Source organism: Leptonychotes weddellii, chromosome 14 (assembly GCF_054177405.1).
Source record: "Leptonychotes weddellii isolate Sample4059 chromosome 14, ASM5417740v2, whole genome shotgun sequence".
Classification (NCBI taxonomy): domain Eukaryota; kingdom Metazoa; phylum Chordata; class Mammalia; order Carnivora; family Phocidae; genus Leptonychotes; species Leptonychotes weddellii.
In genome coordinates, this window is record NC_138382.1 from 1,660,122 (window position 1) to 1,672,488 (window position 12,367).

General features: G+C 44.2%; 1 protein-coding gene and 1 long non-coding RNA gene across 2 annotated transcripts in view; both read right to left on the bottom strand.

Annotated features, from left to right (window-relative positions):
* On the bottom strand, positions 1–389 carry LOC102734654 (microtubule-associated protein 1 light chain 3 beta; the record flags this gene model as incomplete). The annotated part of the gene is made up of 1 exon (XM_081804054.1): positions 1–389. A coding segment is annotated over exon 1 (369 nt), but the record flags the coding sequence as incomplete, so codon positions are not given.
* A 5,635-nt stretch (positions 390–6,024) lies between these two features.
* The window catches only part of LOC145716919 (uncharacterized), a 33,349-nt gene continuing 27,006 nt past the window's right edge, over positions 6,025–12,367 (bottom strand). Inside the window, exons 4-5 of the long non-coding RNA XR_014139857.1 lie at positions 7,837–7,973; positions 6,025–6,533 (exon numbers count right to left, since the gene is read on the bottom strand). This is a non-coding gene — a long non-coding RNA (uncharacterized LOC145716919). The remainder of the gene's footprint in view (positions 6,534–7,836; positions 7,974–12,367) is intronic.

Here is a 12,367-nt window from a genome sequence, read left to right on the forward strand (position 1 = left end):
CAGTTTCATTCCAAATGTCTCCTGAGAAGCGTACACCATATACAGGAATCCGTCTTCGTCCTTCTCTCTTTCATACACTTCAGAAATCGGCGTGGACACGCTCACCATGCTGTGTCCATTCACTAGCAGGAAGAAGGCTTGATTAGCGTTGAGCTGTAAGCGTCTCCTAATGATCTTGACGAGCTCACTCATGTTGACATGATCAGGTACAAGGAATTTGGTTTTGTCCAGGACAGGAAGTTGCTTCTCACCCTTGTACCGTTCTATTATCACTGGGATTTTGGTAGGATGCTGCTCTCGGATAAGTCGGACATCTTCTACTCTTTGCTCGAAGGTGCGGCGCTGCTTGAAGGTCTTCTCAGACGGCATGCGCGGGCGGCGAAGCGGAGGCGGTGAGGCGGAGGGTCCCGGCTGCTGCAGGCGGTGACGGCGGCAGCAGAAGCTCCTCGACTGTGGCGACAGCGACTTCCCTTGTGTCTCTTTACACGTTTAGAATTGAGAGATTTATAGTCAGTTGGCATATTTTAAGAGAATCAAATGTGTAAGAAATTCATTTTGAAAGACACAAATCTGGAAGAACTATTTTGTACCAATGTTAAGTGTTAATAATTCAATGGCGGGAAAAAAGCTCTTTAGACAAATAAAAGGTGGGAAGAGTTCTTATTCAAAATAAGTTCCTTATTTCTGGCATTATTACTGATACAGAAGTTTATCTTGATGAGCTTATAAGAGATGAATCCACGCTTTGTGTACACTCGCTCACGCAGAATAGTTTTCAATATTGCGACCAGTGACTTGAAATGAATTAAATTATGATTCAGTTAATTTGCAGTGAAATATGTGACAGCTTTTTTCAAAGAGAATGAGGGCCTCCGTGTCATACTAAGTCTTCCCTCTGGGATATCTAGTTCTGAAGGAGACATTTGTGTTGGAGTGCGACCCAGAAAACAAAACATCTAGGAACTTTCCTCCTTGGATAAAATGTTTTCTGATGGAAACTGAAATAGAGAGACGGTTCTGGGGGTATTGGTGGAGGGCTGATTCTGAATGTGCTGTCAGAAGCCTTGACCCCACTCTGATGCCAAAGAAGGCGCCTGCTGGCTACTCAGACAGTGTTCTCCTGGGAACTGGCTCCCTGGTAGGGTCTTCACTCCAGGGTAGCATCCATAGTTAACCCAAGTTAACCAAACTCTCAAGAGACTGATGTACAAACCAAAATGCCAGTTTATTACTTTCCAGTGAGTAAAGCACAGAAGCTCAGTTCTTCTCTTCAACACATTCTCCCTTCCATACTGGAAGCCAATCATTCTTAGGAGACTGTTTTGGGTGGAAAATAGGTGTGCGTAAGATGCTCGGATGGCATCTTGCCAGGTGGAAGCCTTGGGACACAGCTCTGAATCAGAAGCTGAGCTCCTGTCCTGAGGTGGCTGATGCATCCATCATTCCTGGATGAGGGCCTCCAGTGCCTGCCAGCAGGACAGCCTCCCTCCGCACGTGGCTGGAACGCTGGCAAGTCCGTACGTGTTGTGATTTCAGCTTCCCTGAGCGACAAGCACCTTTGAGTCCAAGCCATCTACTCCTCCGGGATTTATGCCACTTGATCACACCTGGACATTCCCAAATCCCTGCAGCTACATAGTGACAGGTGATGTTTTAGGGTGGTTTAGGCCACTTTTAGAAGGAGAACTCATTTCTAAGTTGTGTGGAAAATTGATCTTATTTAGTTGTATCTTCACTTGTTGTATTTTAGAAGCCGGCTCTTGTCAGGGAATTTGTCCATTTATCCTTGCTATACTGTTGGGGTTTTTGCAGTTTTGTTTTGGGGACATAGTATTATCAGCTTAAAAATAAATCCTCAGAGGGAATGTCTGTATTGAGTTGGGGCTAAATTAGGGAGGGGACAAAAGTGGGAGCGGGAGAGAGAGGAAACCAGCATGTGCGTACCTGGCCATTGGCAAACTTAGGTAAAGTAGGTCACACACAATTGGAAACATTTCTGGTCCAGTCCACAGAATGTCCATGCCTGTTAGACTTAAGCTGATGCCCGGGGGCTGTTTAGCCAGGGTGAAGCCGTCCCAGCTTCCTGCAGTCCCTGCAACCCTGGATTCCCACTGGTGTCCATCCTGGTTCTCTCCATCAGCACCAGCAGGGCACAGCTTACTTTCTAATGCACATGAATTTTTATTTCAAGTATGCCTCCTGTAGGTGGTGAGATGCTGGATTTTTTCTTTTTTATAAATACTGGCAATGGCCCTTCCTTCCTCCCTCCCTTCTTTTTTTAACAGGGGAGTTCTGCTGATTTGCACCGATTGACATAATGGACGGTCTGCGTCCATCGCGGCTCCATCCCTGCCACCGATAGGTTGGTTGCTTTCTGCCACGCGGCTTCTTTGGCCCAGCGTGAGCTGGTCGCATGGCTCTCACTGACCTGCTGGTAACGTTCTCCAAGAAGTTCGAGGTAAAGAAATGCAAAACTCCATGCCACATTCCTCAAGTACCCACATGCGCTGTTGGAAATCCCTGCTGTTGAACCCGCCTCCCTTTCTTTAGACTAGGGGAGGTCAGAGAAGTATCGCCTGGAGAAGAAGCACGGTTCAGACCAGTGGTGCCCACTGCCTTTGTCTTTTGTGCAGCAGGTGCCACGCCCGGAAGGGAGGGCTCCCCACGCTGGGCCTACGTTTCTCAGGGCCCCAGGGACACAGTTTGATAAGGATGGGCAGCTCTGGGAGCCAGAAGAAATAGAAAATGCCTCATCTTGCACAGATTCACTTCACAAGATCATTCCCTCATCTTGCCTTTGGACCTTTAGTGACATTACTGTGAAATGGATTCTAAAGTGAGTGCTGCATGGAGGGCGTTGTCAGGTGTGGGTGGGCATGGGGCTACTTCTGCATCTGTCCCTCACCCCATTCCCTACCCGTGCCGCTCAGATGCATCCAGAATGCCTTGCCTTCAAAATCAGCTCAGAAGCAGCATGTTTTTATTCCAAATTCCATCTGAAAACTCGTAGAACACAGACTGGTTTTTGACAAGAACAACTCACAATGTGCTTGAAGGCAAGATTCCCCTTCATCAAGATTGTTCCAAGCGCACCTAGAAAGGGAAGCCCTGTTACGCTTTGTTAATTGATTGTTAAATTAAAGCAGCCCACTTGAATTTAATGACCATAAATTTCAAGTAATTAAGTACCTGCCAAAAAAACAGATAATAATGCTTCAAAATAATTTTATAATTTTGGTCTCCACGAAATTAACTGCTTGACAGCTGTTTTGATGTCATGTGACTTTTGTCACCATTGAACAAAAATAGCATTCCTTTGTCAATGTCAGTTAATACCACCCTCTAACAGAAAATCTTGAGACCAGCGCATGACAATTTTATGACGGTTGGGACATTTTGATATATTTGCAACACTCCTATAAAAAATGAAGTGGCAGAAGCCACACTATCGTTGGGATTCCCTAGAGAAGAGAGTCTGAAGGGAGATTTGTAGGCAGGATCTTTGAGGTACCCTCTTGGGAGCCAGCAACCTTGTGAGGGCCTGAGGGCAGAAGGGCCGGCAGGCAGAGCTGGCAGTGAAGTGGGTGTTGCAGCAGCCTCAGTGGGCTCAGTTCTGAGCAGAGATGGCCTTTCTCAGAGGACCTGCTCTGAGGTAAGGGGTCCAGGCCTTGCACCCTCCAGGGAGGGCAGGTGACCTTGGATGAGGCAGTGTTCTTTGCTGAGGGCAGTTCCCAAGGAGGGAGCCATCTGGGACCGTCGGCAACAGGTACTCCAGGCAGCAGGGGGGTGAGGGCCAGGTGCGGAGGGAGATCCAGGCAGTACACCAGCGTCCACAAAAGCAGTTATTTAATTTTATTTTTATTTATTGTTATTTTGGCGGGGGGGGGCAGAGGGAGAGAGAGAATCTTAAGCAGGCTCCACACCCAGTGCAAGCCCCACACAGGGCTCCATCTCAAGACCCTGAGACCATGACCTGAGCCGAAATCAAGAGTCAGACACTTAACGGACTGAGACAACCAGATGCCCCACCACCAAAGCAGTTATTAAATTGCTTATTTTCTCTTCTTCTTGAATATGGATCCTAACAAAAGGAAAGGGAAAGTGGGTAATCCCCCCAGACTAGGGGGTCCACGCAGGGTTTCCACTGTCTTGCCGGTGAGGACTTGAGAAGCGTTTGTCGTAACCACCAGATTTCTATGACCCCCCCATTCCCTGACAGAGGATCTCTTCTGAATTGCATCCTATGCTTACATTGATTCACCCGAACAGGTCCTCTTCCACATTTTCAAAACGGCAGTCTTATTTGTGGTCCTGCCGAGTCCAGATTAAGCAACTACGATTTTAGCAGTGTATTGCCATCTCTCTCTGATGTGCTCTGGGAGAGGCTTGAGTGCACTTTCTCTAGGCAAGATACTTCGCACAGACCAAATTACATCTCCTGGAAATAGTGTCTGCGAGGGAGAAAGCAAGTGGCGCTAGTGTTGGTGATTTGGAACTTCCGCAGAGTACACTGCTACAATCGCACGTGAAAGTGGGTCTTAGCAGCTACTTAATTACTTTTTAAATGCTTTCGGGGATTTTCTGGTTCTCAGAGGGTTTTTTGAAGGAAAAAGTTTTAAAATTTCAGCTTTATTGAGAACTGACAAAAGAAATTGTAAGATATTTAAAGTATACATCGTGGCGATCTGACCTATGTATGGTGAAAGGATTCGCTCCATCTAGTTAAACATATGTATCACCTCAAATCTTTCCTTTTTTTGTGAGCACATTTAAGTCCTACTATAGCAAATTTCAAGTGCACAATACAGTATTAGCAACTATAGTCACTACGTTATACCTTAGATTCTCAAACCTTATTCATCTTATAGCTGAAGTTTGTACCCTTTTGCCAAACTCTCCCTATTTCCCCACTGCCCCCGCCCCAGACAACCGCCATTCTACTCTGTTTCTGCAAGTTTGAACTTTTTTTTTTTTTTTTAGATTCCATGTATAAGTGACACCAGACAGTATTTATCTTTCTCTGACTTATTTCATAATGCCATCAAGGTCCATCTATGCTGTTGCAAATGACAGGATTTCCTTCTTTCTCATGGCTGAGTAATATTCCATTATAAATGTGTATCATACCTTCTTTATCCATTCATCCGTTGATGGACACTATACTTGCCTGTCTGGCTATTGTGAATAATCCTGCAATGAACGTGGGGGTGCAGACATCTCTTTGAGATATTGTTTCATTTCCTTTGGATATATTCCCAGGAACGGAATTACTGGTGGATCATATGGTAGTTATATTTTTAGTTTTTTGAGGAACCTCCACACTGTTTTCCACAGTGGCTGTACCAGCTTGCATGCCCACCAACAGTGCATGAGGGTTTTCTCCACATCCTTGCCAACACTTATTTCTTGTCTTTTTGTTAATGGCCATTCTGGCAGGTGTGAGGTGACATCTCATTGTGATTTTGATTTGCATTTCCCTGATGATGAGTGATGCTGAACATCTTTTCATATACCTGTTGACCATCTGTATGTCTTACTTGGAAAAATGTTTATTCAGGTCCTCTGCTCATTTTTTAATTGGATTTTTTTCTACTGGGTTATATGAGTTCTTCATATATTTTGTATATTAATTCCTTATATGATTTGCAAATATTTTCTCCCATTCCATAGGTTACCTTTTCATTTTACTGATGGTTTCCCTTCCTGTGCAGGAGCTTTGTAGCTTGCTATAGTCCCACTTTTTACTTCTTTATTTATTCATTATTTTTATATTTTTTTAGAGAGGGAGGGGGAGGGGCAGAGGGAGAGGGAAAAAGAGAATCTTAAGCAGACACCACACCCAAGCATAGAGCCCGACAAGGGGCTCAATCTCACAACCCTGAGATTATGACCTGAGCCGAAATTAAGAGTCAGACATTTAACCAACTGAGCCACCCAGTTGCCCCACTATAGTCCCACTTTTAAAAAAATTTTGCTTTGCTTTTGGTGTCATGAAGGAAAAAAATCTTAAGAACAAAACAGATTCAGTTCAAAAAGTAAATTGCTATTAACATTTGTCTTCTCTCTTTATGTCAACAGCAAAAATATACTGGTCTTTAAATACTTTAATGTGCTGAATAAATCCTCTGATATAACATAATTTAATCAATGCCTCTAACATCTTTTTTAATGGTCATCATTTATATTACTTTGCACATAAGGAATAACTTTAATCTTAAATTCTTGAAATACTGAAGTCAGTTGCTCAATAAAAGAATAGTTTACAAGAAGCTATGCATTTCTTACTTTTTCTTAATGCTTAGCTGAAATGGTGTCAGTAAACAATGTATTTTCTCTAAATGTGCATGCCCCACTGAAAACTTATTGGAGAACTTTCTAGAAGCTGGCACCTGTTACCCCGGAGAGCATGGATCCAAATTTGTTGTATCCCATGTCCCAGGATCCCCATCACCTCTCTTTTTGCCATGCGTCCTTGGCAGTCCGATGTCAGCACCTTGGCTGGGCTTGCCTCTGGAGGAAATTCCTATAGCGACCTTGTAAATTAAAAAAATAATAGTGAGTCAAAGGCTCTATCTATGAAGCTAGGGGAATCATGGAGGAGGGAGAGCTGAACCCTCAGGCAGGGGAGTGCTCCAGGTTCTCCCTGAGGCTCTGGTATTGCTCTGAGGTCAAGGTCACTGTCATTTCTCTAAAGGAGGGTGGCCACCTGCCCACCTCCGGGAGCTGAGTGGTAAGTGAATGGATGGGCCTGGAAGGGCCTGGGCACACAGAGAGCTCATGACCATCCTGCAAGGGCATCGTTTCTCAGCCCAGGCAGCTCCTGCCATGCTGGAGGGTTGGAGCTACTGATTTTTCTGGAGAAGCTAGAATCTAGACACTTTTAACGTGAACATTCTCACATTTTACATGTTCGAACCATTTACATTTCCTTTGAAAGCACAGTATGGGGAAAAAAAATAGGTATAAGGCTGTTTTTGGCCCACAGGCTTCACTGTGCATGCTCTTCATAGCCGCTCGCTGGCATTGTGGTTGACGTGGCACAGAAGGGAGGGGACCCTTCCTGGGACGCACCACCTGTCTGCTGCACATGTCAGCAGGACACGGGACAGGCATCCAACCCTGGCGCGCCGGGAACCCATGACATAGAGAGGACTCGAGCTATGCTGCTGGCCAGACTCCTCACAGGATATATTTCTTTATGTGATTTCAGACAAACACACGTGATTCATGCAGTGGAGTGGTTCGTGCAGAAGGTGCCCAGTGCCCCTCAGAGACTCTGCAGCCAGGACAGGCAGCTCCACCCAGGGCACCAACATCTGCTTGTTTGGCGGGTCCCCTGCATCTACCATTCCTTTCCTTGTGCTTCCACGGGCATTGGAGGCTCCTTTTGTGTGGTCCCACGAGGATGGAAGAAAGCCAGCAAGCATGCGGATGGCCTTCTGTTTATATGTGCACAAAAAGGGAAAGATTTTCGTCATCTTTCCCCATCTGCTGTGCTGATGAGGACCTTCACATATGGGGAGCCTCAGAAACAGGGACCTCTCTTCCCAAGTAGGAACCAAGGAGCTGAGAGGGCCTGCTCAGCAGCCACACTTCCCGAAACGGGGCCTGCTGGCTGCCTCAGTGTGGGGGAAGGTCAGAAGGTAGAAACCAAGGGAACGAACTGAGGAAACGAATGCTCATCTCCTTGCACCCAGCAAAATCTACACTTTCTCAGCATTTCTGTGAACTGGAAACCTAATTATTCTAAGGATAACCTATTACAATGATGGCACAAAAAGCTGGAGTAGGCCATGGCTGTCTTATATCCTTTATCCCCCATAGAAACATGCTTACTTGTCAAGCACACGACGTGATCTTACGCTCGATCTGGAAGCGCTGCCGCACATCACCCCCACAGAAGCTCTGATTGCATCGTCTGTGCAGTGCTGAATCGGTGGAAGATTTCCCTGGGTGAGAGTCACATAGTTGGCCTATCAGGAAATGAGCACATTCATACTTAATTGCCACATAAGTGCCTTCAGCTCTTTTACTCCAGAATTACCGAGCAAAAATCTTAAGATAGGACTAACTCTTTTCATGCCGCCTTGCTGTGAAGCCTGTGTTACATGCACTTGAGGAGTCTCCCTTTATGAAGGTCACTTGCCACAAGCTAATGTATGGGCCTGGCTCTGGGGATGTATCCCATCAGCTGGGTCATCCACTGGAAGGGCCACAATGAGGCAGAAAACTCATCTTCACGTTGCCAAGCAAACTGGTAGCAGATGGATCCCTGAGTCCTGTTAGGGAAATCCATTTTATTTATTTATTTATTTATTTATTTTTAAAGATTTTATTTATTTGAGAGAGAGAGAATGAGAGACAGAGAGCACGAGCGGGAAGAGGGTCAGAGGGAGAAGCAGACCCCCAGCTGAGCAGGAAGCCCGATGTGGGACTTGATCCCGGGACTCCAGGATCATGACCTGAGCTGAAGGCAGTCGCTTAACCAACTGAGCCACCCAGGCGCCCAGGGAAATCCATTTTAAAAGACCAGTGAGTTTAAATAGCCAAAGCATTAAAAATAATTAAAAATTCTTATTTTCCTCATCTCTTTACAATATTTCAGGTGCTACAACTATTGATTTTCTGCTCAAGCCTATGATTACACTGCTGTCACCATAAGCTGACATGGGCATTATGCAAATGGCATTTTTGTTGCTGGAGCAGGTTTCAAAAGCCAGGCACATAGATTGTACCAGAGTGTTCTAATAGGTGCTTTTAAATGGGGTTGCAACAGAACTAAAACCATTTTCAAAGCCAAGAGCAAATCAATGTATAATATGATCCAGACAGTTCTCAGATACAGGCTTCCAAGGACTATGGGCCCCATACTCCTGCAGTGAGAGAATATAAATTATACACTTTTTATTGGAAGACTTGAATGCCAGTCAATAGAATCAAAGAAGGATCAACAGATGTAACAAGAGTGGACGATTTCAAGAACTGGTTCAAAAGATTATGGCCTGGTTTCTTCTGATTCTGCGGCTCTTCAAAATAGATCCTTTGGAAGTAAGTTTCTTTTTCTTTCTTTTTTTTTTTTTTACAGTCTTGAGGTCTTTTATTTTCTTTACATTTATCACGCCATGAATTCATAGGGAATGGGTTCCAGCAGTTTGGGCTCCTTTCCATTGGTTCTCACAAAGAGTGCTTCTCTGGGTGGGGGGAAGTAAGTTTCTTATTACAGTATTTTCTTACTTAATTTGGCTTGTTTTTGATGGAAAAAAATGTTTAAACATTTTTTTCTCTAGATTTTAATTTAAATGCATTGACGACTTTTCTTACTAAAATCACTGGAACCAATTTTTAGCCTCCCCAAAGACATATTTGGAAAGCTTCTATATCACTTTTCCATCGACAAACTCCAAAACATGTGAATTTAGATTTGGTTTTTCAAATGTCAGAACAGTGGCTTCTTGGTTTTGTTTGTTGTTGTTTTTTTTAAGCTAGGAATATTATGAAAAATCATACTCTTTTGGAGGGGTATGAATTTCTAGAAGTTACACTGTTATTTTGCCTCGGTTTCAAGGGGATGCAAGAGTAGGCATGCCTGGGCTCTGGCCACCACTCACCTGCCTGGAAGAGCAGGTGCTCATCTGTTCCCCCAGCCTCTGGGGCCTCCCCTCCATCCTCAGTTGCTTTATGTTGCAGATTGCCTCCTAAGCAGTGCCTGGTGGACATCTGCATTGTCATTTACAAAATGCCAAGAAGATACTTCAGGAAAATATAACGGATTTCCCCCCAAAATGTTCATATTAAAATAACACTAGTTTATAAAGGGTATAAACTCCTGTCTTTGTGAATAATGGCATTTTCCTAGCTTTTATTCCATGATGAAAAGGAAAGCTGGTTTTCTCAGGCTGAGGAATACCATGGTGACAGTTTAAGGAACGCCTGATTGAGTGTAATAATGAAATAGAGAAACATGGAAGCCTGAGAGATGTGTGCTTAGGGACTGGAGGTCAGACTGGACTTTTAGGATGACCGTCCCAAATACCCAACAGCACCAGCTTTTCACTGAGACTTTATTTTTCAATTTAGCCCACTTGGTTGCTATTGTTGTTGTTGTGATTTCTGTGGCATGAGGAGGAAACATTTTTCTGGACGGGGTGTGTGGTGGGCCTGGTGGTGCCGAAGCCGCTGTGTGGATACCTGGTGCCCTTCAGAGCAGCTGTGACGGAGGGCGCACCTCCTGCTCCATCCTCAGAACCGCGGGAGTGGCTTTTCCTCCGCACACATCCACTGTGGTTCAGGGAACTCCCGCACAAATGAACCAGTTTAACTGTTCTTGCCCGCTTGTCCCCAGCGTTAGCTCACCACAACACCTCTCCATTTTTGCCGAGCACATTTGAACATCTCACAGGACACTTATTAAAAAAAAAAAATCAACCAACAGTGTAAAGTATAATTTACATAAACAAAATTCATCCCTTTTCCACAAAAGTGCACAGAGAACACTGCCATCCCCAAGACATTTTCTGCGGCCTGCAGCCTGTCTGTCTCCACGCGTCCTCACTGGCGCCAGAGGGCCGCTAATCTGGTCTCCATGACTACGGAGCAGCTTCCCCCGTGTCCCAGAACCCCGCGTAAATGGACTCCTGCAGCCCATGTGTGCTGTGTCTGGCTCCTCTCGAACCGCACAGTGTTTCTGAGATCTATCCATGTTGCTGTGTATCAGCAGCTGATCGAGGTTATTGTCGAGTAGTGTTTCATTATATGAATGTACCACCCTTGGTTTTCCCATTTTCCTGTTGGTGGACATTCAATTGTTTCCTAATTGGTGCTTTCCTGTTTGTAGTTTGGAAAATGCTGGTGTTGAGGAATGTTATGAGTAGAGTGTTACAGAATCACACACACTCGGAAGCCACGACAGCCTGTGACAGGGCTCCCGGGGAAGCAACCAGAAAAGATGCTTCATCAGTATTTCAATCAATATTCACATACAAGGGTGGTCTGCAACAATTTTTGTAGTGATTGGTAACCTACACAGATATTTTATGCAAAAAAGTAGATACTCTTATGACAAAATCTCAAAGGTGTATAGCTTATCAATTTATTTAGTCATTTTCTCTGAAGAATTAAAAACTTGTTTCCATAGACTTTTAAAAATACATAGATGGTTTATATTAAAACATATGCTGAATAATGTAGACAATTTTGAAGATATAAAATTGAACCAAGCAAAAGGAAAATGCAAATATGCCAACAGTAAAGGCCAACATAATTACTGGGATTGAGCTTAAAGTTTGTATTCTGGTGAGAATTCACACTAGAAGCATTATAGGACACGCTGTTCTCCTTACTAAGTACAAAAAACGTGTAATTTCCCTCAGTAGAGATGAAGTTGTTGCCGTAACTAAATTCTAAAATTTATGTGAAAAAAAAAGAAAAAATAAAATTTATATGAAGAGACAACCAGTTGAACAAATAAATTTTTTTTTAAGATTTTCTTTATTTATTTGACAGAGAGTGAGCACAAGCAGGGAGAAGGAGAGGGAGAAGAAGGCTCCCCGCGGAGCAGGGAGCCCGATGTGGGGCTCGATCCCAGGACCCGGGGATCATGACCTGAGCTGAAGGCAGACGCTCGACGACTGAGCCACCCAGGTGCCCCTGAACAAATAAATTTTAAAAGTTCAACCAGCCAACTGAGAAATTGTTCATATTAAAATATGAACAGTACCCAACTGTTGTATGAATGAGCTTACCTTGGTGTCTGTGTGTCTGATGGGGACACAGACTCCAGGCTCAGAGGCTTGGAATAGGGGGCATAGGGGGCACTCAGGCCATTGTACATTGGGGCATATGTGGGACCAGTAAAATGTGGTGTAGAATTTCCCAGTGAAAATCTCATTCTTATGAGACCCAGAAAGAAACTGGATTTAAGATGATACACAAAGGGTCAAGAGTGAGTGTGTATTGCAAGGTCAAAACTGCATGGATTTTTAATTCTTACATTTCTTTGTGAATTTTAACTAGAACTGTTTGCTTTCTTGGGGACCACAAGGTTTTTCACAGGTACATGGCAGCAAAAGTGCTGAGGTGGTAGGAGGTTTGGCAGTGGCTCTCTTCCCATCCACAGGCCAAGAGCTTGGAGCGGCGGCCCATGCTCACTTCACTACTGTTTTCCCCACTGTTCACAAAAAATGCTTCCTTAGGTTAAGAACATAGAAAAATGAGAATTTAACTTTTTATTTGTATTTATTTTTCACTTCAGACCAGTGGAAACATCATTGAAAATGTCTTCCATCTATGGACTCAAAGGTTTTTATTGCTTTCTACTTTTTTTTTCCTCCAGAGGATCCTGGGGAACTTCACATGGATTGGGTCACTT